The 24,335-nt window shown below is 44.4% G+C and overlaps 1 protein-coding gene across 1 annotated transcript in view; it reads right to left on the bottom strand.

Moving 5' to 3' along the window:
• Window positions 1–24,335, bottom strand: part of TACC2 (transforming acidic coiled-coil containing protein 2) — a 116,577-nt gene that overhangs the window by 55,600 nt on the left and 36,642 nt on the right. The window contains 2 exon segments of the mRNA XM_030950686.1: window positions 12,973–13,104; window positions 18,600–18,725. Coding sequence (XP_030806546.1) covers window positions 12,973–13,104; window positions 18,600–18,725 — 258 coding nt within the window.

Raw genomic sequence — 24,335 nt, 5'->3', positions numbered from 1 at the left:
ATCTCAAACACACAAATGATGTTTCAACCATAATCAGAGCTACCTTAACAAGCGCACATTAAATTGAAAAAAAAAAAATTTAAAGAGACCTATATGAGGTTCGTTTGTAGACTGGCCCTAATAGATAAATACCTAAAACTTACCAAAATACATAGTCAGTAATGAACACAGTAGTCAGACATGTTAAGATAAATGTGATTTATATAACTGTAATGACAAAAGGAGACAAGGCAGTCCTTGTAAAACCTGTTCAGAGGTAAGGTCCACGCTCTAGCATTCCAGCTCACCAGCCTGGGGTGGAGGGTTAAGGAGAAAAGACTGTTGGCCAAGTAAACTGACAAATCCTCTACCAGTAAACTACAAAATCCTATTTACAAAGGGGAAATGATGCTGCTGTTCCCGCATGCACATGCACATTTCTGCACTTTTATATATGATTTAGCCACCCAGAAAAGTACTAACTCGTTCTGAATAAGCACGAATTGCCTCTTTTTTCCTCTCTCCCCCAGCAAATCTTTCAAAGTCGGCCTTCAACGAGAAGAGACCTAAGGACACCTTGCTTACGCTTCACAGAGGATCTAACACCATGGCAGGGATGGATGTGACAAGGCTGATGCTGAAAACACAGCATCCGTGCAGAGAGAGGCCCTGAAAAAAGCCCAGCGAAACGGAGCTCCACGCCGGGCGTTTTAAACCGAAAACACAGCGGTGGCGGTGGGCTCGGGAACGGGGAAGGGGCTGGGGTTTTGTTCGCGGGCAATGCTCATTGTGTTTGACTGACCAGGCACCCAAAACACGGAAAGACAGAACGTACAGTGGCAGGCACACACGGAGCGGGGTGCCCTGGCAGCGGCACGGAGCTCGCCCACACCCCGCCGAACAAAGGCCTCAGACACCCCCACGGCAGCGCCCAGCCCGGGCACCGCACGGCGCCCGCACTTACATGGCCTCAGACGGCTCCCGGACCAGGCCACCTGTCTGTGCCTGCTGCAGGGACTGCGAGCCTCCCATCCTCAGCGTGCCCTGGGCTCGGGGCTAGGCGACAGCAAGGCCGGCTTCCTCCGGAATCCCCCCGGCGAGCAGCCCCGGCAGCTCCGGCTCTGTGGAGGCTGCGGTGCTGCAGTGCAGATGGGAACAGCTGCTCGCATCAGTGGCAGCACAGGCACGAACACTTCGGCAGCTTCTCCTCTCTGAAGTGTTGCCAGTTTTGGCGGTGGGTTGCTGTTCGGTTCGGGGGTTTGTTTTTGTTTTTTTGGGTTTTTTTTTTTGCTGTCCAGATGAACGGTGTTTATAAAATAAAACAAAATCCCGGCCGCCGTGACGGGGTAATCATCTGCTAAACAGCTCCGGTGCAGGCGCCTGGAACGGTACTATTGGCTATGGAAACCGGCTTAAAAAAATTAAAAAAATAAGGAAAAAAAAAAAAAAAGAAGACGAAGAAAAGCAGACCCTCCCTTTAAGCACACATTGTCAGCTACTGTGGCTCTCTAAGGACCTGCAGGCAGGACCATTACATTGTGTTGACTCAGCCGATTTGAAATGCAAATGCCCGTGTGCGCTGGGCGCCGCGCACACATCTCCCCCCAGCCCCGACGAGCCGTGCTCACCGGGACCCTGGCACGGAGCATTAACGAGCAGAACAGCTGATTTCTGCTCCTTTCACACACCGGCTCATCCCTCTTGCGGGAAAACAAATGGAATCTTCCGTGAGGAACGTAGGGAGAATATCATGAGCAGCCAAGGTAAACAAGCCAAAGTGGGAGCAGCTCCATCCGACACTGGGGCGCTTTAACCATTCTGCTCCTGCCTGCACAGAACCCCTTGCTGGACAGGGATGCTTAATAAAGGTGGGGAGGATCTCTAAGACCACGGATTTCCAAACCCTACAAATCAGCTTGTCCTTTTGCCATTGAGGAGGTACCAGGGCACTGGGAATTCTGAGATGCTGAAAAGGATGGGCAACCATCGCTCTCCACATCCCTGTCGTTGGCAAATGACAGATGATTCACATACAAGATGTGTTTCACATCATTAAAGGAGCAAAAAAAAAATCAGTTGCACTGCTGCCTGTACCAGGAAAGAAACTCTAGGGATACAAATGGCTTGAAGCTATGTAACAATTCTGGATACATCACAGGGTGGAGGGGTCAAAAGGATCAGATAAATTTAACAAAAATATTAAAACGTGCTGACTTCCAAGCCCCTATCACCGCACAGCTTTTATGCTCTAGTGGAGGCCTCATTAGGCTCATGCTTTCAGCAGTTTTGGGATTTTTTTCTCTGCTTGCATAAATCCAGTTGGGTTTTCTTGCTTGACAGAAGAATGACTACTGAATACATGTATAACATTCTGATTCTCTGGGTGCACCCACAATAAATTGTTCTTGTTTAGTGAAGATTAAGAACTTTTCATTTCCAGAGGCTGCCTAAAATTTAATTCTGTTTTATGAACAGCATCAAGATAAATTACATTTTTCTTTTCCCTACTTATTTTTGAACTGTAGGGGAAAGCCTGTGAGCCAGCACTTTGTTCAGCCACAAGCTTCCGAGCAAGCTATAATTTTGGGGTTGTTTTGTTTCTGATAAAAGCCAAACCCTCATTTCTAGCATCTCATTGCTGAAGACTCATCCCAAGTCCACCAGAGAAGCAGCAGCAGTGCCTCTCTCAGGGACTGAGCTCCAGAACTTCAGGAGCAGGGCTGGGTGCCTGAGCCACAAGTGACCCCCAAACTCTGCAGCAGTGCCCAGCTCTGATCCTCCCTTGCCAAGGTGGTGGCAGCTCACTACACCCACTGTATTTGCCACTCACAAGTAAGGAACACGCAGAAAGTGCTTAAAGTGTATGAAAATGTCCTATATACTCTTTGGCAGTAGATTTGAAACAGTTAATAACTCCAGGATTCCCATCCAATATGGGAAATCAATGGTACTGGCCAACAGACTAAAATTCCATGTCTGTATCCAGAGTCCCTCACTTTAGTGTGTGTTAGCTCTGTCTAGTCTTTGAATATCATAATAGCTCCCTGCTGGATTTCATTTGTTACAGAGAAAAGGAAGACTGAGAGAAAAGAAAAATCCCTAGAAAGGCAAACAGCAAATTAAGTAAAGCCCTACCAGATACCTGGAGGCCAAGAGGGAGAACACAGGCACTGTTTGTCCTGGCAGTGAGGAAAACAGGGACACTCCTAACAAGTGCAAAGAATACACTTAAAAATGCCTGTGTCAACTCCTTCAAGTTTCACATGCACGTTTATTAAATAAACAAAGCCCTAATAAAAGAAGGCTGGGATTGAATCCTACTCTGAGTCAGCATGGTCCTTTCAGGAGCTGTACAGTGCAGGTTTGCTTTTTTTCCATTCTCAAATGTTTCTATGCAACAAACATTTGAACTGCATTAGAAATGCAGGTCTTGGCAAACCTGCAGGACAGGAGGAAGGGCTTCATTCAGCCTTTGGAGCCCAGTTGTGCCTCTGCTCACTCTTCCTGGGTTACTGGGAGCTCAGGGTTATGGTGAGGGGTGTCACAGGCAAGACACTGCCCCCTTCTCCCCTCTCTCTCATCCCAGTTCCTGTGCACAGCTCAGAGATACCCTAGAGGACAGCTCAGTGCCTCTGAGCTTCTCCTGCTCATGAACAGGACAGGATTTCTCTCTTCCCTGTGAGAAATAACCATCCAAGCAGCTCAGCTGCAGCAATGTGAACTGCTGCTGGCCATGGTCTTTCACAAAAAACTCTGCTGTAACTGAGCCTTGGACTGGAGGGAGTTTGTTGCCTATGGGATGCAATAACAAACACTAAACTGATGTTTCTGGGCAACCCGTGCAAGAAGCCAAAATGTAGATTTACTCCTGATTTGGCCATAAAATCTTTTACACTACAAAGCTGCAGCCCATCCTGACTGGTAAGAAATACCTCAGATGAGAGGAGCTCCACCTCTCCTGCCTGGCCCCAGCTCACCCTTTAGGCCTGCCAAGAAGCATCAACTTAGCACTAAATTTAGTGTGGGCTTTTAAAAATACAAAAACTGTGTTGACACTCTGAGTACATTTGGTAAGAACTTCTCTGGAACCTTAAAAACACACAGATGTAGCTCAGAAAGAAAAAAATCCCATTGCAGCTTCAAAGGATTTAAAAATGCCCTAGGCACTTCAGCCTAGGGTTTAAAAGCCATGTAACAACTTATTGTGATCCCACTGCTGAAAATCCTATTTAAGTATTCAGCACCATCCTTTAAAATTAATCATTTTCTCTTTCTGCCTCTTTCACCCATTTAAGCAAGAGCCATATTTCGGCCTCTACTAAATTAATGTTTTATTGAAATTGGATGTCCACTGATTAGTTGTTTAAAACATTCTACAGACTCCTAAATATTTGGTCTTATTCCATTTCATGTTTATATATAAATTCAAACTTAGGTCGCTTGCACCCAATTTGAAATTTTTGGCTTCCATCAAAAAACAATGCTGAGCAGGACATGATAAGGTTTGAGATACTGAAATTTATGTTCTGTTTCTTTGCTCTTGGCTTCAGTGTCCATCGTGCCAGGCATTTACACAAGTTATAAACATGACCACACATACACACACACAGAGAACATCAAAGAGCCTGCTGAAAGAAAAGCCTTCCTCACACATCTATTCCCTAGGGAAGGAGGGGTGAATATTAAGCTGTACCTCCTAGCTGCAATGCATTATTGAGGTACTGTGCAGAAACAAGCACCATATAAAAGAAAATGCAAAGACAGAGGAAAACCAACATCCCAAACAAAAAGGGATGGTATCTGAATATTCTCTGGTTTCTGAATGCTAAGGGATGGTATCTGAATGTTTCTATGGCATCTGAATCCCACTGCCATAGCTCTAAGGAACAGTACTTCCTACAAAAAAAAATTGGGGAAATGTTTTAAAAAACAGATTATTGTTGAAACATAATTCTAACTCTCAATAATTTTTATGTGTATATATATGTGTGTGTGTGCGTGTGTATATGTATATTTATTTAAATGACACTGCCTTTGGACCCCAAAGCCTCGAATGCAGCTTGGGAAGAAGATTTCACCACAAAGCCTCTCTTATTTGTAGGCTGCCTGGAGTCAAAGGGTTCATGGCAAGGCTGTCCACAATATCAGACTGCCAGGGAACAGCAACATCTTTCCTAAAGGACTGAAAGGACCAAACTGCTTGAGAAATCTGACTCTGTATGGAGAGAGTGGCAAAGCAAAGCCGTGCCTGGGGAGGCTGGCTGTGCTAGAGAGCACATTAAAGCACTGACACCTTTTGAAGTGCAGTGGTGAGAGCCCTTTTAGGACACCCAAGGCTGGAGACCCCGTGCTCTGAAAGCCCTGCAGGACACGAGCCCTCCCTGGGCTCTGCTGGTCTGACTCTGCCTGCCAAGTCCTTCCAGCAATGCAGGTCCCCCAGGAGCAGAGATGCTCTTCATGCTCCAGGAAAAGCTCAGCAGGCTCTTTGCAGCCATGTGGGCACTCAGGGCTGGGGTTCATCTTTCTAAGGGTTATACAGCAGCCAGCTGACAGGCTTTTAAAGAACTCAAGCATTCTTCATTACAGGCTGCACAAAAATATGTAAATCTAGGCATGTTGTGCTTATTTCTGTGCTTCTTTGCTCACCATGCATTTTGCCAGTCCTGGGACACCATTATTTCCTTTTGCTTTGTTTTTATTCTGCAAATCAGACCTTCTCATTCCTGTAGCCAGATTTTTGTCTCATCTCCCTCTCTCAGAGAGCAAGAGGGGATGTGTCTTATAATTTCCATTTCTCTAGAGGAGAGTAATTTAAATTTCCTCCCCAAGGAGCTGAAGCTGCTGCTGGAACACCACAAGGCATTTACTACCCTTCCTTTGGTTCTTCCCATTTTCCTGTTGACTCCAATCCTATGTCATGCCCTGAGATGTGCCACAAGGAATCTGTGTGAGACCACATTCATCATGTACTTTTTTTTTCCAGCCAGGTCATTCCATGCTCCAGCTCACCCCCTGCACTGCTGTGGGACAGGGACACCATTTAGCACTGCTGCTGTCACTACCTCCTTCAGAAAGTCACAGCTAAGCACAGAAACCCAACCAAACCCATCTTCAATCTTCGTCTCCAGAGGTGTGATTTAATGTTTTTTTTCTTCTTCAGGGAATAGAAGAAAATTAACTCTATTCCAGCCAAAACCAGGACACCACAGTACTGCATGTGAGCAGACCATAATTTAAAATTAAAAATCTTTATTATTTTGAAAGATGATAACCCAAACCACCTCCTGGAGGGCCAAGATATGACCTCTTGCTGCTATCAGGTAGCAAGAGCAGTGAAAAAAAGTGATTTTTTTTCTTTCTCTCCCTTAACTTTATGAGCACCTTTGTGCTACAAATAAAAGAACAAATACAAAAGTTAGCTGAAACATGTAACAAATTTCTCCCATTTTGGTATACTGGCAAAAAACAGTGAAAAGTTAACACAAATTGGAACATCTGTGCTTCAGCAGTGCCTAATAAATAGACATGCACTGCAGTTTATGGCCATGGTGTAGTTATTATTATAGTCTATAATTGCCATTTAAAGCTGCATTTATTGCCATCCTTCAAAAATCCAGTTATCCTTAACTTAATTCCATTCCAGTACAGCTAAATCAGAAATTCCTACACAGAATTTTCAGATTGAAATCGTAGGTTTGTTGATTTTTTTTTTGTTAGCTGTAGGTTTTGGATTAGTTTTTGCTCAGTATTTATTTTTTAATGGTCTAAGAGTGGGGCACTGATTCACAACTGGGGAATGTAAATGAAATCTGAGCAGTAAAATAATTGCAGAGCATTAAATCAGTAGGATATTTTTCAATACAGTTTTCAAGGAAAACAGAAGCAATTTGTTCAACTGCCTCTGTGCATCACCTGGCACAAGTCACCCTTATCCATGTCACCGTGGTACAAAATTATACATCACCAAACACCACCAGGAGATGCTGGGTATAAAGCTTAACAGACTTAACTTGTTCTTACAGATCAAATACTTAGATAGACACATTGTCTGCTCGACCACTTATCTAGATTAACATAGTGTGAGTGCTTTATTTGCACTGATACCCTCCTCATGAAAACACACAATGTCCCAGAGTTTTAAGCCTGAGCCCACTAACATCTGCTAATTCCAAGAAAACAGGAGAGACCTGTGATGATGCAGCCAGGATGGACACTGAATCTGACAAGAAACAAACATCAGAGTGTGTTTCAAATAGAAATAAAAATAAAAATAAAACCAAGACAAAACATAAATAATTGCAACCCCTCCCCACTGATCCCTGCTTGGTTTCTAAGGCCACTGCTTAATCTAAATTGCAAGTGAGATTAATGGCATTAAGAGTTATGAATAACCAAGATGCCTGCTTAGTTATTGAAATGTCCGGCATGGGAAAAGCAGAGGAAGGATAACAAAAGGGGCCCTGCACGGTGCTGCTGGGGGCTCCAGGCTTTCAGGGGCCGGCAGTGAATCACCATCAGCAACGTGAGAACGGCACACCCCGCAGGATTCCACGCTCCAAAGCCTCCCTCGGAACTGAGGAGCCACACCAAGTGGGAGAGGAGGCTCCCAGGAGCTGAGCACAGCCCTGGCTGTGGGTGCTGCCCTGAAGGAGCGGGGCTCTGCCCCACACAGACCCTCAGAGGAGGCAGAGTTTGGGGTCAGGGCAGCCAAACCCCTCACACCTCACCCTGCAGCCTCTGCTCTCCCCTCTGCTGCTCTGCTTTCCCCTCCTGCCAAGGCACAGACATTTCTGTTTTGGATTTTGGGCTCTATCATGCTACTGCTGTAAGAGCCAGGCCTGAATTCCTCAGATCACAAACAAAACTTTAAACTCCTATTTACCAAATTTCTGGCTTGGCCTTCAGACTGGGACCACAAGCATCACCACATCAAAGGAGGGATTTTGTTTTCCTGCTGAATATGCCTCTGCAGATCATGTCCACGAGCCAAATGCCCAAATTCTGTTGGCATTTTCAAACAACAGAACTGCAAAAACACCACCACAGACGACAGGAGCTCATCTTGCTTCCATGTTTCTTTTTAAGTCTCTGAACATCCTGTGGTGTAAGATCCCTAGGGCAGCTGGAGCCAGGCTTGTTAGGAAAGGAGCTGCCTCATGCCAGGAGGGGACTGACATTTTGTAGGGTTTTATGCACCTGCCCCCAGCTGACAAGATCGGTGCTGATAATGCTCTCTGGGAGCACCTTGTTGCAGGAGATTTCAGCAAGCAGAATCCAAAGGCCTGCCGGCCTCAGGGCCCAAGTAAAGAATTAGATGATGAAAATGCAGGATGAAGAAAGCAGACAAGAACAGTATTCCCCCCGGTGCAATGCTCCGCTGTGGCTGCTAAGGATGGGTGGTCAAATGACTGCCTTAAAGAAGTCAGCTTGCAGCTTCAATTTGATTTCATGAGAGTTAACACAAAATTGGTCTGAAGTATGTCTGGTGTGTCTGAATGGCTTCTTTAAGCTTTTGTTTTCAGAAGATTTAGCATTAGAGCACCCCAAAAAGCACAGGCCATATTTTAGCATAACAGTGATTATTGAGAAATATAAAACACACCTGACAACAGTTTCAGCTCATTTTTTACCTGCTCTAGGACAAGAGGTGATCCCATGCAAGTCCTCCACCCTCCTGGCGGTGTCAGGAGCTGTCACTGTGTGTGCCACAGTGCCAAGGAACAGCATGCCAAGCCTGGAGTGTAATTTCTGAATATTTACTGCCATGGTTTTTGTAGGATGCAGAATGATCAATGCTGTTCTAAGACTCCTTGTGGATGGATTAATTAGCGTAATGACATTTTCATTTTCATGCTGCTGAACCTGCTCTAGCAGCAAGGAAATTACCATAAATTGCCTGAGGGAACCTGTAAAATACACAGGAATAACAGGCAAACAGAGGGCTACCATCACCCTTTTGTCCACCACCTCTGACTGAGAGCAGCTTTACCAGACACACAAATAATTGCTCTCTTTGAGCAAACCTGCAGGCAGAGCACCCCAGAGAGCCCAAATTCCCAACCAGCAAGTGGTTAGAAAACAGGAGACATTTCCCCCTTGTGTCAAGCACCCTTTAATGCTCTGCCTTTTAAAAATGGAGCTGCTGGCAGCTATTTGTTGACTGTCCCCCACATCCTGGGTTCACCCAGATAACCCCACCATGCCAATCCCACACCCAGCTACAAGAAAATCCACAACATTTTGGGCTTCAAACACAACAGACACCCCAGAGTTTGATGTTGTTAGTAATAAATTGAAGATGTCTACACAAAGGATCCTCCTGCTTGGGGCTGAGCAGTACTATACACGGTACTCAGGAGACAATCTCCTTTGAATACCTGGAATGGTGGAAATGGATGAAGAGCAGCACTGTGGCTCATTCCTGTCCACTTTTTACAGGCTGGCTGGTTATGTGGAAGGGATCTATTTTTTGCGCTGTTTTTCATGGTGTCAGCCACAAAGCCTCAACAAAAATCCTTGGGTTTGGTTTATAAGAATTAAACAACTTCCTTTCAATGCCTTCTATCTGTTGCTATCCTGAAAAAAGCATCACTTCACTTGTGCACCAGACAGCCCAGACACACACTACTACTATCCAGTTCACATGAGAAACATAAAACCCACAAAATTACACCTTCCTTCTGCCCCAGAAAACCCCAAGCCCAAAAAAAACTCCTGCAAACTCCCACATTTTGGAAGGAAAGAGACATTTGTATCCCACACTCGTACTTCTCATCTCTTCCTTGCTCACTGTCAACTTAAATGTTGTAACACATTCCTTTCAAAAGGGTTAAATTCACTCAAGAGAAAAAACCTTGAGTTTCTGAATCCCATTTAATCCCTTCTTGGTTTTGAATATATCATTAAAATCAGCTCAGTCAAGGATTAGCAGTGTTGGTCCAAAATGAAGGCAATACATTGATTTTTTATTTCCTCAGTTTCACAGCAAGCCTCGCTGAAGGTGGGCAAAAGGAGAAAACTTGTTTTCAACACACAATCAAGCAAACAAAACCCAGAAGTCATAAAGCTTATCCTGTTTTTCTGCCTGACACCAATTCTTCAGCTTTGCTTCCTCCCAGGGAAGCATTATGAAACATTTTGGAAACCAACAACACAGAAAGTAGAGCTTTGTGTAAACACTGTTGTGACTTTCTGCTTTCAGAGAGATTTGCTGCTGTGCTTCCAATTGGTTCCAGGCTCATTTCAGGAAAATTAGGTAAGACAGAAATGTGTATTTGATTTCAGAGATCAACAGACATTCCCTGTCTATCCAAAGTCTCTCAAAATGTTCAGACTCCAGTCTGCTGTAGTTTTTGAAGAAAACTGAGCTGGTATCTGACAACAGCAAGGACCCAGCTCTCCGTTCCCATCAGCCACACAGAACATCACAGGTGCATTTTCAAAGCAAGCAGTGAGGCTACAGCAGAGGACAAGCTCAAAACCAGCACTTGGTTTTTGTTCTCCAGAACAAATCATGTCCATCTCTGTTCCCCACAGCACAAAGGGATGGAGAAGCTCCCCAGAGACTTTCCAGCTCTGTCCATAGGCTTCCATAAGAATCAGCTACTCTCTAGCAATATTTCAGCACTTCTCTCACACTATGAAGTGTCTGTGACACGGTTCATAATGTGATCATCATAATCATAGAGGAGACTGCAATGCCTCAAGGATCCATTTTACAGAAAATCATAGAGTGGCCCAGCAGCTGCAGAAGTTCAGCACCTTGCCAGACACTTCCCATCAATGTGACACAGTGAAACAGAACCCAATTTGCAGGCTGTTATTTTCCATGGTTGATTTGACTTGATACACAGGAACCACATAAAAATACAAGGTAGTCTCAGAAGTATTCACATAAGGGGCTGATTACAACAGCAAACAGCTATTTGGACAGTAATATTTTTGCTTTTCAAGAGGGTGCAAGAATGATCTTTTGTCCAACAGACAACTCTAATTCTCACCTCTATATGCATCTTAATTTCCATGAAGATACAAACACACCAGTTCAGCTTTGGAGAAAGAAGCTATGGGTGACAGGATCACTATTCTCAAGGCATAATGATGTGGGAAGTAAAAAGATTTCTAGAAAGCTGTAAAAGCAGGCGCCAAACACATAATGAGGGTGCTGGGAGTGCACATTTGGGCTGCTGACATCCTACGCTGGATTTGGATTCTGCATTAAGAAGTTCTACTAACACAACATGTTGCCCAAAGAGGCAGTGGACATCCCACTTCTGGAAGTGTCCAAGGCCAAGAGTTTCTTATGCACACACAGACATTTACATTATTAAACATACATCAATATCAAAACAAAACAGAAACTTCAAAAGGCACAAGCCAATCTAAATATGTAAGCACAGCAGCTCTGCTTGCCTGCAGAGTTCTAAAGTTATTTCTCCTGTTGTTGAAGCTGAATTCTAGTGAAAAGGAAAAGAAAATCCCCATGTTTTAGTGGTTGCAATTTGGATTTGTAAATGACAGTCATTTGTGACTGCACTACAGCAGTTGTGAAATCCAGGGTACCTATGAAGCTCAAACAATTCTGGATGATTCTCTGGAAGGAGCCAACATCTTGGGGTAAGCATTTTCCAACTTAAAACCTCAGCTGCCCATTTTTCTCCATTTTTAGATGATAACCATTGTATCTACCCTTCAATACAGAAAATCCTCTCCAGATGACAGAAGTTGCATACTGGTGCAAAACACTTCTGTTCTCCATCCGTGGTACACAGGTTTGTGCACTGCAGTGTCATGGAGGAAAACTACAAAGACCTGGCCTAACTGTGCCTCAGCAGCACACACACTGAAGGTGAAGACACCATTTTTCTGATCAAAACAATCAGGAGTTTAGAAGAAATAATTAATCAACATTTCCTAGATATCAAAGTCAATAGTTTTTTCAGCAGCATTCGCTAATAGCTCTTTGTGCACTGTTCACAGCAGAACACATCTATTGTGTACATTTTAATTCATAATTCAGAGTACCCTCCTGCTGACAGCAGCATCTTTTGACATTTCTGAGCAGAGCTGTAGTGGCATAACTGCATTTCCTGTGGTGTCTCCTGTCTTGCATCCCACTTGTCACAAGCTGCCAGTGGGTATTGCTGGGGTGGAGAATGCTGCTCTCCAGGGAGTGCCCATTTCATCTTCTCAGCTGTGCTGTGACCTTTTCCATTAATAGATGTCACAATAAGGGCAGGTCTTGATTGCTGAGCCCCAAGAGCAGACTGGTTAATCACCTCAGACAGGAATATCCAAGCACATGTCTTGTCTATATTTGAGATGGGATGGCTGGGACATGATCTTTATGGTTCATTCTAATCCAAATTATTCTGTGAGTCTGACTCAGTTTAGGGGTTTTCAAAGCAAAAAATGTGCTCGAGCACCTATCAAACACTATGGCAACAATCAGTGTAGATCTGAGGCAGTGAAACATTTAACTTTGAAATAAAGGTAGTATTTATTCAGCAAGAGTGAAACCAGCTGAAAAACTTCTTCCTTCACTACTGACACTGACAATGCAAATCAGGTGTGGGGTGGGGAAGTTGCTGGCAACATCTGAAGGGGAATGAGCAGAACAGTCCTCTTAAAAAACCTGATCTTGCACAGTTTCACACCCAGAAACAAAAAAAACACCAACAAACTTTAATGCAATAAAGGAAAATATTGGGGAAAAAACCTAAAAAAAAATAGTTTAAAAATAGAAGGAAAGATTAGCACTGTAATAACCAGTGTAGCCTAAGCTCCCTCTTCTGGTATTTTGGAGTAGATACACTGGATTAGCCAGGTCTTCATAAATCTAACATTTGGATTCAAAATCTAGCAGCAAAACGTTCATATAACTCAGACAAAACACCTGTCAAACTTAGTCAGCCGCTTTCACACTAGAAACATTTCTTAAGCAAAAGATGTAAAGACGTGAAAAGTCTTGTAACAATGGAAATCACACAATACCTTTTTATTTCCCTTGTGAAACCTTTGGTTTCTTCAGCAGGCAGCTCTACACCATCACCAGGGGCCACAGCCAAAGGTACATCCTCAGAAACGTGGTTATCAACTCCCTTGCAGCTATCAGGCTTGGAAGTGCTGCAAAACAGGTATTAAAAATAAGCTGACAAATTTCAGAAATGCCCATGGAGCTTTAATAGTCTCTTTATAGGATGAACTTTGGCTGGATCTACAAGGAGCTGTAAGGAGCACAACATCCCCTCCCAAATTCCCTCTCTCTCACACCTCCCAAAAATTACTTCTTCCTCCAAACATTATTTCACTTCACTTCTCAGCTGACCACATCATCAGTAATATTGCAGTCTTGATGGCTCCTATAGACCATAACATTAAGTGCTAGAGAATTTAACTGTATATTAAATCAGTATAATAAATAAATCAATCCCTAATGACTGATTTGCTGTTCTCACACAGCCCTTTCTCCTCACTGAACAATATAAACATTCGATTAAGCAATTTGTGTTTTAGTAAAAAACCCTAAAATCTGGGACTAAAACATTCCCTTACTTTAAAAGCTGCAAAAGGCTGTAAAGCTAAACACAGCAACCCCAGAACTCATCACATGGATGTGAGGTCCTTCTGCTCAGCAAAGCCCCACACTCAGGAGCAGGGCAGTAACCACACAACTCCCCCTGCTCTCAGCCACACTCATTAACAGAAAAGGAACCAAATAATCCATGACTTCATGTCTCAAAAGCAGGAGCAGTTTAAGATCTTGTCATGCCTGTCTGTCTGTCTACTGTCCCTTCCAGGGCACACCAGAGGGACACAAATGTCCTGGGGCAGCGGCCACATACAACAGCTTCCCCTCCTGCTGCCAGATACAGACACAAATGCTGATGGAAATGTTGATGGAAACAGGACATGGCTAACAAGCTTTTTACAGGTTTCCTGAATTAAATATAAACAGCTATCTTAGTCATTCCTTTCAAATTTTTCTCTCCTCTTCCCCCAGTAATTACACTGGAATTGTAGGCAGCAGATGGAATTGTGTTACTGATGAAGAGTGAGTGAGGTCCAGGGACAGGCTGTTCCCTTCTCTGGTGCACAAACAGAGTACAAGCCTAAACCACATCCCTGACTTCAGTCACAACACACAGGAGCACGAGAACAGCCACCTCCCAAAGTGATTGTGCACTCAGGCACTAAGATCACCAAAGCTCTTTGTGAGTGTAGTTTACCTTGATTAGCTTATATCCACAAAGCTACTTTGTGCCATATGGGACAACTGCCCAGCTCTCCCAAGAAATTATCTCTGCTTTCCTCACTCCTTCCTTCCTTTCCTTGCTTCTCTTTGTCCAAACTGGCCTGATAGACACGAAATTTTCAGCTCCATCAAGTGAATGCAAATAAATAAATAATGATTAAGAAGCAGGCTGTTTCCTTTTTCATGCAAAGGCCTTTGTCCTTGGCTAAAAATGTCTCTGCACTAATATAGTAACAGCATCCTCTCTATACCAAGGCTGTGACTATATAGGGGCACACAGAGAGCAGTGAAAGTAAGATTTTTAAAGCAGAAAAAAGTGAACTGCTAAAAATAAGTGAATGCTGAACATCTGTTTGGAGAACAAAGAAAGAGCTGCAAAACCCAAACAATTCACAAGAGGGCCCAGCCAAACAAGAGCACCAAAGGCACATAAATTATGGCCCTGGTGTTATGGACACACAAAGCTGCCCCAGTCTTAGAGCAGCACCTGTTTCACCCACACTCTTCACACAGGTCCTAATGATCATCTGCAGCCCTTCAGCTTCCCCCTCCAAGCCTTTCCACATCAAATGAAACCCTTTTCAGAGATATTCTGACTAATGAGTGTCATTCCCAACACTAAAGCAAAGCTTGCCATCAACACACCAGCATTTCTGGAAAAGCTGTGCTTCCCATCCTTCCCAAAGCCCTGTGTCCACTCCTCCTCCTGCACTGCCACACTGCACAAATTGAGGCAGGGGAGCACAGAACAGAAACCCTGACCAAAACACAGACTTTCTGTTCACTCTGAGCTCTCCAGCCTAACACTGCATCAACTGGGGTCCATGTGTCAATTAATAGGACTTTTATCACCTCAGACATGGAGAAGCTACATTAAAACCTCTACACAGCTCTTATTAAAACAAGATTTTCCATTAAACTTTTTTCTCAACTGGTAATATTTTAATGGTTTCAAGAAGAATACTACCAAAAGGCCCAAGCCTTCTCAGTGCACAATAAACTATACATTGACCAGTACTTATCCTGTGGAGTTGAGCTGATTAGAAAACAAGCATTTTCAAGCACTATCTCTTATAAGTAAACCTCAAAAATAATTTTCTAACTATCTGTGTGCACAGACAAATGTGGGTACTCCCTGTTTGTGCTGCCAACACTGAGAAGTACACCCTAAACACATGCAAGTGCCTTCTAAGCTGTCATTTTTTCCTGGGCATTTGAAGGTTTGGGTTTTTTCCCCACAAGCCAGGAAGGAAGTTGCAGGGAAGAGACAGCCACTGCTCAGAAGTGTTTCACACCTCTAACCTGGAGCCCAGGTAAGCTGTGGTCTTGCACAGACAGGGCTCTTATTTGCCTTCGCTACCTTTCCAAGGCAAACATTCCTCCTGCAACACAGAAGTCCTGTTGCAGAGCTCTGCACCTGCAGAGTAAAGAGAAAGCTGTGCCTGGCCAAAACTTCTCCTACAGCAACACGTACTGGCAAATCAGAGTGAACTTGGCCTTTCACTGCTGAACAAAAATGTTTGGCAGAACCACCAGCGAACTTTTTACCTAATTCTTTCCAGGGCACTTCTCTGTAGATAAATAAATAAAATCTTACTGAGCAGATGCTAGCATGTTGTCCCTGATCAATATGGTATCAGCAGGAGAGAGGCAGTCAGTCACCCTCAAGAAGCCAAACAAAGATAGAGCTTCCTGACTGGACAGATGGAGGGACAACCTGATCTCTTACTCTGCCCTGCCATCTGGAAGCCATTTAGCACAAAGTGACCCCCATCATGCATGCACCATTATTTTTCTCTGTCAAAGTGCACACCATCTGCATTATGTGACACCTCTGATGGGGAAATACACAGAAACAAAATCAAATTTAGTAAATAACTAAATATTTGGGGGGAAACCACTTTATGATTGCACCTTACTGCAGACAGACTGGAATAACACCATGGCATTCAGAGCCCCTGTAACATTTCCATTCTGCAGAGGTACCCAGCAGGCAGCACAGACATCACATTGTGCATTAGGGAATTGTATCCACTCACACTGAAATGCACTGGTGCTATGCTTCTACATAAAATGCCAAAAAAGCAGAGACTTTAATAAGATTATTTTACTTATATCAGCAATAATCTGCTCCATGAAGGTGAATTGTTGATGACAGATAAGGCATGAAAGAACAAACATCACTGAGGCTCCTCCCTTGGGTAAGAAAAGCCCAGTCCTGCTACATGAGCATAATCCCAGTGTTTTAACACTTTCATTTGCTACCAACTTTATATTGTTGGCAAAGCCCAGGGAAATCAGCAGAGCTGCTGCTGCAGGAGGAGCTGCACCAGGACTGAACACACAGGAGCTACAGCAGGGCTGCAGCTGCCCTGATTTAACCCCTCCTCTGCCAACCAGCTGCCACCTGGGGGTGGGCACAGTGGCAGCCTCTGGGTTTTCTTCTGCTGGGACAGCAGGAAACCCCTCTGCAAAGCTCACAGAGAAACTAGCAAGTGGCAACAACCTGGACAGGAAAGGCAGGTGAAGGAGAATGGGCAGGCTTTTATATCCAAAGCTGCACACGGATGCAAAATAAAGGAGTAAGGAAAACAAACAACACTGACAAGAGTTAACTTGTGCAGCACTTAGAAAAACAAACAAACAAAGAGTTAAAAGCAACAAACACAGAAGAAGCACTCACAGCCAGCTTCACTCCAGTTGACCACAGTCTATTTCTCTGTCAGTTTCCTCTGTTTCAGGAATTGGAAAACTACCTACATCCAATGTGAAATAACCTCGGTTTGCCACTTTTTAGTGCTGAACCCTTGCAAAAATCCTTGCAGCTCCCTCAAGGCCAGGATTTGGAAACCACCAGATCCTGTGGTTGCTGCACAGTCTCTGTGCCCTCACCCCTACTGGGCTCAGCCACCCTGGATGGGGCAACCACAGCTCAGCACCAGCACAGCCTGTGCCACTGGGGTGGAGCAAGGAGCCCCGAGACACCCTTCAGACATTAACAATAAAACATTTAAAAGGCACAAGTTATGGAGGAGATCAAAAGGGAAGGTGTAATAGAATTAACTCGAAATTCCAGATTGATGTGAGAATGCAAACAGAGTGAATTCATGAGGTTTACAAGAAACAGTGAATTAAAGCACTCTGAGACTGCTCTCCCTAAATGTTTAATCATAGACAGCTTGTGTGCCTTTTTCCCTGCAAACAGCAAATTATCACCCCAAGGGCACACAATCTTCTGTTCCAGACTGTAGTCCAAAGACCATATACAAATCTTTCTGGCACTTCTGGTGCCTTTTTCATGCTTCCACATTCAGAAAGTAGTTCACAGCTCCACCTCAATTAATGCTCACTCTTTTCTAACTGCCTCACTACTACGGCCAACAATCCATTAGCAAGAAAAGCAGTATCCACAAAAAAACATCAGTAACCCAATTACATTTGTTAAAAAACAAAAGAAACACAACTTTTTGAGTAAAAACTTACAAGAACTGAAAGAAATCCACATCATTAGCTTCCCACTGAAAGCTTCTCTAGATCATCTTACTCTGACTGTAGGAAAAAGTTTGTTTCTCACAGTCTCTCCCAGCCAGCATTGGTGACTAACCAGCTTGGGGACTGGTGGCAGAGCAGGATGGGCTAAACAGCAAAGTCACCCAGCTTTTAAGGTGGATTGAGCAAACCACACAAGGTCCCTCCAGCCTTTGATGGTGTATTATTGTGACTTCAGCTAACAAATGTAATGCTAGCTTAAATATACTGTGTGTGTTTACACTCCACTGAACTCCTGGTGATTGAAGGGTACACACACCCTACAAGGCTTCCTCTATTGTTCTGATAAATTTATATGCCCCAAGATCCTGACAACCCCACCACCACCAGCACAAAGAAAGCAACTTTCCCTTCTCAGGGCAAGCAAAGGCAGACAAAAAGGCCAGAGTCCAACAGAGATACCTGAATGCTTTATAATCAATATTATACTGTTTAAAAACTTCTCAAAGAAAATGCTCCAAGGATTATTTACCTTGTACTAATAATAATAAAAAAAAAGTATAAGCACCTAAAAAAATATAGGAAATATATTGCACCTTCAGATACTATGTGCTGAAGTAACAGAATCTCAGGGAAGGGTAACCAGAATTTTCTTTTGAAGGCTTTGACAAGGGGGGATTTAAACTCTGGTACAGATCTCTGCTGATAGATAGAGGCAGACTCAGCAAACCCATCAGCAATGGCTCTAGCAGACCTTTATCCATGCAAGGAGGGTGGCAGCAGTTCCTCAGCCAGTGCTGAGCTCCTGGTGCTCACTCCCCTGCAGCAGGGAGCAGAGCAGCCCCTGCCCTGGCCCAGGCACAGCCCTGGACAGTACCTGGCTGCAGTCAGCTCAGCAGCTCCCACGGGGACAGCATTGCCAGAGGCTGCACACACAGCTGAGGGATGCTCACAGGGATCCAGGGGAGAAGCCAACTGATTATCATCACCTGGTCCAGGAGGGCTGTGGAGAGAAAAGACAGAGAGAAAAGCAGCCTTTAATGTCTGAGTTATTGCAGAATTACTGCTGTTTATCCCTCTGAATCCCTGGACTTGAGCATGAATGAGCTAACTTGTGTGTTAGGGAACACAGAGGAAGTTGGCATTTTTCATCTAAGTTGCTTTTGTTCCCACAGAATTAAATCTCTGGATTTTTGTCTGACTTACAACTGCAGAAGCAGTGAGACGTTACAACCCAACAACAAATGAACCCCATTGTGCTCCTGATTATGAACAGCAAATGAGTAATGGAGCTGCAGCTTGAACAAGAGAAATGACAAGATTCCCTCTCAGAAACCACATAAAGTACAAGGAGCTTGACGCTGGTTTCCACCTGAGCTGGGGGGGCTCACTGGTGGGGGCACAGAGTCAAAGGTGTTCAGGTGCTGTGGAGAACACCCACAGGGAGACATCCAGCCTTGTCCCATTCCTGGGAAAAGCAGAGTGCCACTGAGAGCCAGCAGCTCAGGACTGAACAAAACCATTTGGAAACACACTGCTGAATCAATACGGAAAGGAGCCTTGCTGAAAAAAGAGACTTTGTTTATTTTTACAAGACACCAAACCATGGGAACCCCCTAAAAACAATGTTTTTGCTGCTACTTCACATGACTTTGCCACGTGACCACCCAGAGATCAGAGCCCTTGAAGCATCAGTTTTCCCTGAAATTCACCAAAATTCTCAAGTTATTTGTAAACCATAGAGTGTGACCTTAAACTGCTGATGGAATTTCACACTGCCCTGGACCCCTTTGTCCATGCTGTTTCCTGTGCTACCCAGTGAATACAACACTGAACACACAGGGATGGTACCCCATACACAGATGGATTTGAGGTGCATAAACTCAAAACTGTCACTCAGCACTTGCAATTCCAGCTCATAAATAAAGACCTCAAATCAGAGAACTCAGCTTTAACTCTAAGTGATTACTCTCTTACCCAGAGATCCTGGATGATTCTCTACTGTAATTTAATTTTGAATCAAAAAGCATAACAAACAGTTAAAGTTTACTATAACAATGTCAGTGTTATTCTGGTAATGACTGAAGGTACACTGAATGTACTCACACTTCCCATATTTTATCTAAAGGATTCTGTACCATGTTCTTATGGGAAAAACAATTACACCTCTGAGCAATTGACCACAGGTTCCCTGGTTGAACCACACCTGAGGGCTCTGCCTGTTTTAGGGACCTTTGAGCCAAGGTATTTACAGGTTCTAAAGTCCTCTAGCTTATTATCATAAAGGGACTGGTTTTCATTCATGACTGAGTTGCAGCTGGGGTGTCCCCTCTGATTTGCCTTAAAATGAGTGTTTAGAAAGTCGATTTTTGACAACAGCACTTTACAATTTATTTTTATGTACATAATGAGTGAAGGGAGGAGATGGGCAGGTTTTCTTCTTGCTGTGACAGTAAACACCTAGAAAGCACAGCACAAACCCAAACTGCAGCTGAAACTGCTGTGCCCCAACCTATTGAGAAGTGTTTGCTCCTCACCACTCACGTTTCCTGCACAACCAACTCCTGGACAGGGATTTTCATAGTTTATAGACAAAGTAACCTGAAACTCAGGCCTGGGGAGCTGATGGAGAAGCTGCTCCTTGCCAAGCCACCCTGCTCTGTGCTGCACAAACAATGAAGCCATCCATGAGCTGCTCAAACGAGTTCCACAAGTGACATTCCCGGGAATCTCAACTGCCTTTGGCTCTCCAGGGGCTGCCACCAGGTCCCTGCTGCCAGCCCTCTGCAGCCACCAGCCTCTAGGGCCAGCTTGTTGCAAGAACTGAGCTCCATAAAAAGGCCATGAGCTTTTTCCATTCTGCTGCCTCAGTTCTGGGTTGAGCCGGGAAGGGGATCGACATAAAACTGCATCCAAATTCTGCTTATGACAGGCATGACTGAAATAGTTTGCAAAGGAAAATACCTCACAGTTTAACAAGCAGTTGCTTACCAACAGCTGCAGCAAGCACACTAAATTCAGCCCCAAGACCACGGGGTTCAGTCTGTTATTAGTGTGTCACAAGAGAAAGACACTGCCCATCAAGTGTCCTTAGGCTCTTGAGTTTCACAATTTCACTTTTAAGACCTCTACTTAGCCTTGAAAAGAGATTTTCCAAGTCACTGTTAGAAGGCAGGTATGCAAATAACAAGTTTCAGGCAAAGCTGGACCCACAGTATTCATTATATATCAACAAATGAATGAGAAATAACTTCATAAACCTGTCTAATTTCTTCTTAAGCACAGCAGGTCTGACTCTATGTGAGAAGGCTTCAAACCAAGGCAAAAAATTTAAGATACACACAGGGACATAACTTGGCACACATGGACACAGAGACAGCGAGTGCTGGGTGCTCTGCTGGGTCTGTTTTCTGCTCTCCTCCTGACATCCCTGAGATGCAAGCCTTAAACCCCTAATTTCACAGGAAAGTTATAAAACACTCAGATACTGGTGCTGGAGACAGAAGGCAGCTCCAGGTCTTGGCATTTACTCCCTGTCCATGTTTTTCCAATCAGGAGAGCTGGATGAGGCTCCCTTTGAACACTCAACAATAGCTCCAAGTTTACTCCAAGGGAAACCAATAAGCATTTCAAACTCTGCTATCTCCCAGCCCCAAACATTTGGCTGCTTTTAATGAGATAAGAGCAAGATTTGTGGATCCTGCTCTCACTCCAGACATCTCTGGAAAATGGCACCAACAACCACAAGGCAAGACTGAGCTCTCAGTGCTCTCATCACCCGCTGTTTTTGTTTCCTTCAGGACACAAGATGTTCTCACTGGGTACAGCAAGGCTGACAAACAAAACCCTTCATATTTCATACTTGGTTTTCCAATACTTTGGACCAAAGAGTCAAATTTTTAAGCCTCAGTTTACCCATACATAAGAAAAAGTATTAATCAATCCCAGAAAAATGCAGAGAATTTGCTATTTCTGTTAAGCTCTTATATTGCAATTCTTTGGAAAGGAAAAAGATCTAGCAGTACCTAAATCAGTTTCAAATTAATTCATTAAAACAGAAAACTTGATCCATTTTATTAATTCCTTCATAATAATAATCTTCTCAGAGTTCAGATTGCAGCTTATCTCTTACATTAACCATATTCACTGAAATAAAGCTGGTGTCTAGAAAATCCAACAACAACCTGTTACAGTGACTCTATGTCCCTTTGGTATTTCTGTTCTTTAAAAGTATTTCCATGATTACTGGGAATTACCCTGTCAATGACTTAGCAGAGAAAGAGGTAAGAAGTTATTTCTCATACAAGAAATCAATATTACAGGTATCACTAACTAAAACTGAACTTGTTTAGGGAATAGCTCAGAACTGCTGCATAAGATACAAACAAAACACTAAAAACAAACAAACCCCTCTTTTTTTTCCCCCTCCTGCACTGCTACTTATGAACTTATTTAAAATCCATTTAAATGGATTTTAATGGATTTTAAAACAGCATTTCAGGAAAAATATGAGAGTCTAAGATTAAAATGGAAAGTGTGGCTTTATTTCCCAAGGAACTAAGGGAACATCCATCCTCACAGGAGGAGTCCATGCACCAGCAGCAGCTTAAAAGCTCAGACTGGGGGTCATTTTTGTTGGTGTGTTTAGATTTAGCCAAGGTTTTACTTTTACCAGCTAAAAACACACTCACAGTCAGAAGTTCAAGTTTTGGGCAATACACTGCATTTTGTAAACCCAACAAAAGACCGACTTATGCATTTAAATATGAGATTTTGGAAAAATCTCTCAAATTCCATACTCTGAAGAAGAAACCATGCCTTAAGAGACTCACACCAGCACTTTGCATTTAGGCTTGGCCCGGGCCAGGCTGAGCTCTGCTGAGCTGGAGCTATGCAAACACAGTAATGAAGGTATCCAAGAAATGAACTGGCATGTGATAATTAAAAGCAAATAAAAACCCTGTCACACAGGGGGAGCACGAGTTTGATGCCCAGCGTACGGCAGCAGAACTGCACTCCTGGAAAAAAGTCACTGTCACCAAGAGACCAGAGCTGGCTCCCGGGGGAATTATTCCACATTTCCATGGTGTCCCTCTGAGCAGGACTCGAGGAATCAGCAGAACAGGTCTGGGCGCTGGGTGCCGGTGCCTGGAGCACACAGGGAGGGTGGGGCAGCCCTTGAGTCACACCTGTCCCCAAGGGAGGGACGTGCCACCACCCTGGCTGGCCACAGGACACGCGGCTGTCCAGCTCCGGACACACGGCTGCGCCTCCAGCAATGGGAGAGTCCCTTCCCTTCCAGCACAATTCCACCCCAACAGCACCAGAAAGGCAAACGGGAGCTGGTTCTGGAGAAATGATTTTTCCAAGGCTTGCCGAAGGCAATCCCCACCTGTGCAATGAAAGCAGCCCAGCTGTGCAGCAGCTGGCAGTGCCCGCAGGTAACTCCAGTGTTCTGCTGGAGCTGTCAGGGATCCTGCACAGGCATTCCCCAAAAAGTGCATTTTTCTGGCACCCCTTGTGGAAACCCTGACAAGACAGAGGAGTTATCTTGGCAGGGGATGGGGTTTAGTCACACATTACCTGAGGGTCTGCGCTTCCTCTCTCACCCACCCCTCCTTGCTTAAAAAACCCCTCATTTCTGTAACGTGTGCACCCATATTGATCACTGATTTGATCAGCTGTAACAATAAAATACAATTTTTTTGAGTGTTCTACTCTACTGTGGTCGCACTAAAACTCAGGGTAAGTTACTACATTAAACAAACACAACTATATTAGATCCAAATACTTAAAGGCACTGAAACATGTGTTACAGCACTACTTCCTTTGCAAACTAAAAGAGGGACAGCAGAAAGCCACATAAAAGTGTCAGAAATATAAATCACGCCTGCACAGGATGAATAAGCAGATTTGCTGTAATAACTGTCAACCATTAAAAAAAGCCCATCACGTCACCACGAGCAGCTTTTAGAGCTCGGAAGGGCTCGGGAAGGGCTCTCGGTCACATCCTGATGTCACTGGAGCAAGACTGCAAAGTTCCTAAATCCCCAAAGTTCCCAGCCAGCAAACCTGAAGCAGAAGTTCCTCAGTGCAAACAGCACGCACAGAGTCTCCTCCTCACTCCAGCAGAAACCCCAAACCCAGCCAGAAACCAAGGCAGGAGCCACAAAACCACTGAGGTTTTTTTTACTTTGGGGCTGGGGGAAAAGGAGAGTTAATCCTGACCCAGAGCTGGAGGCAGCGCTGTGAGAGCGGGAGAAACAGCGTCCAGAAAAACTCAAAAAAGCCTTCAAAAAAAAAAAAAAAAAGAAAAGAAAAAGAAAAAAAAAAAAAAGGGCGGGGGGGAAGTAACTTTAACTTTCCCACTCACAAGTGTCTACTTACCAACGCCAGGAAACAAGCAGCAGCGCTCCTGCCCGCGGTCATCCTCGCCGTGCGCGCAGCCCCCCGGCGCAGCCCCTCACACGGCCACCGCCGCCCCGCGCTCCCCGCATCGCGGCCGGCCACCGCCGAGCCCCGCTGCCTCCGCTGCTCCGGGAGCCCACAAAGGCCGAGCAATGCGAGCCCGGAGCTGCTGCCGCTGGAGCTGCTGCTGCTGGCAGGCTCCTCC

This window comes from Camarhynchus parvulus, chromosome 6 (assembly GCF_901933205.1).
Source record: "Camarhynchus parvulus chromosome 6, STF_HiC, whole genome shotgun sequence".
NCBI lineage: Eukaryota > Metazoa > Chordata > Aves > Passeriformes > Thraupidae > Camarhynchus > Camarhynchus parvulus.
The sequence above is the reverse complement of the archived record's forward strand: the minus strand, read 5'-3'. Positions and strand labels throughout refer to the sequence as shown.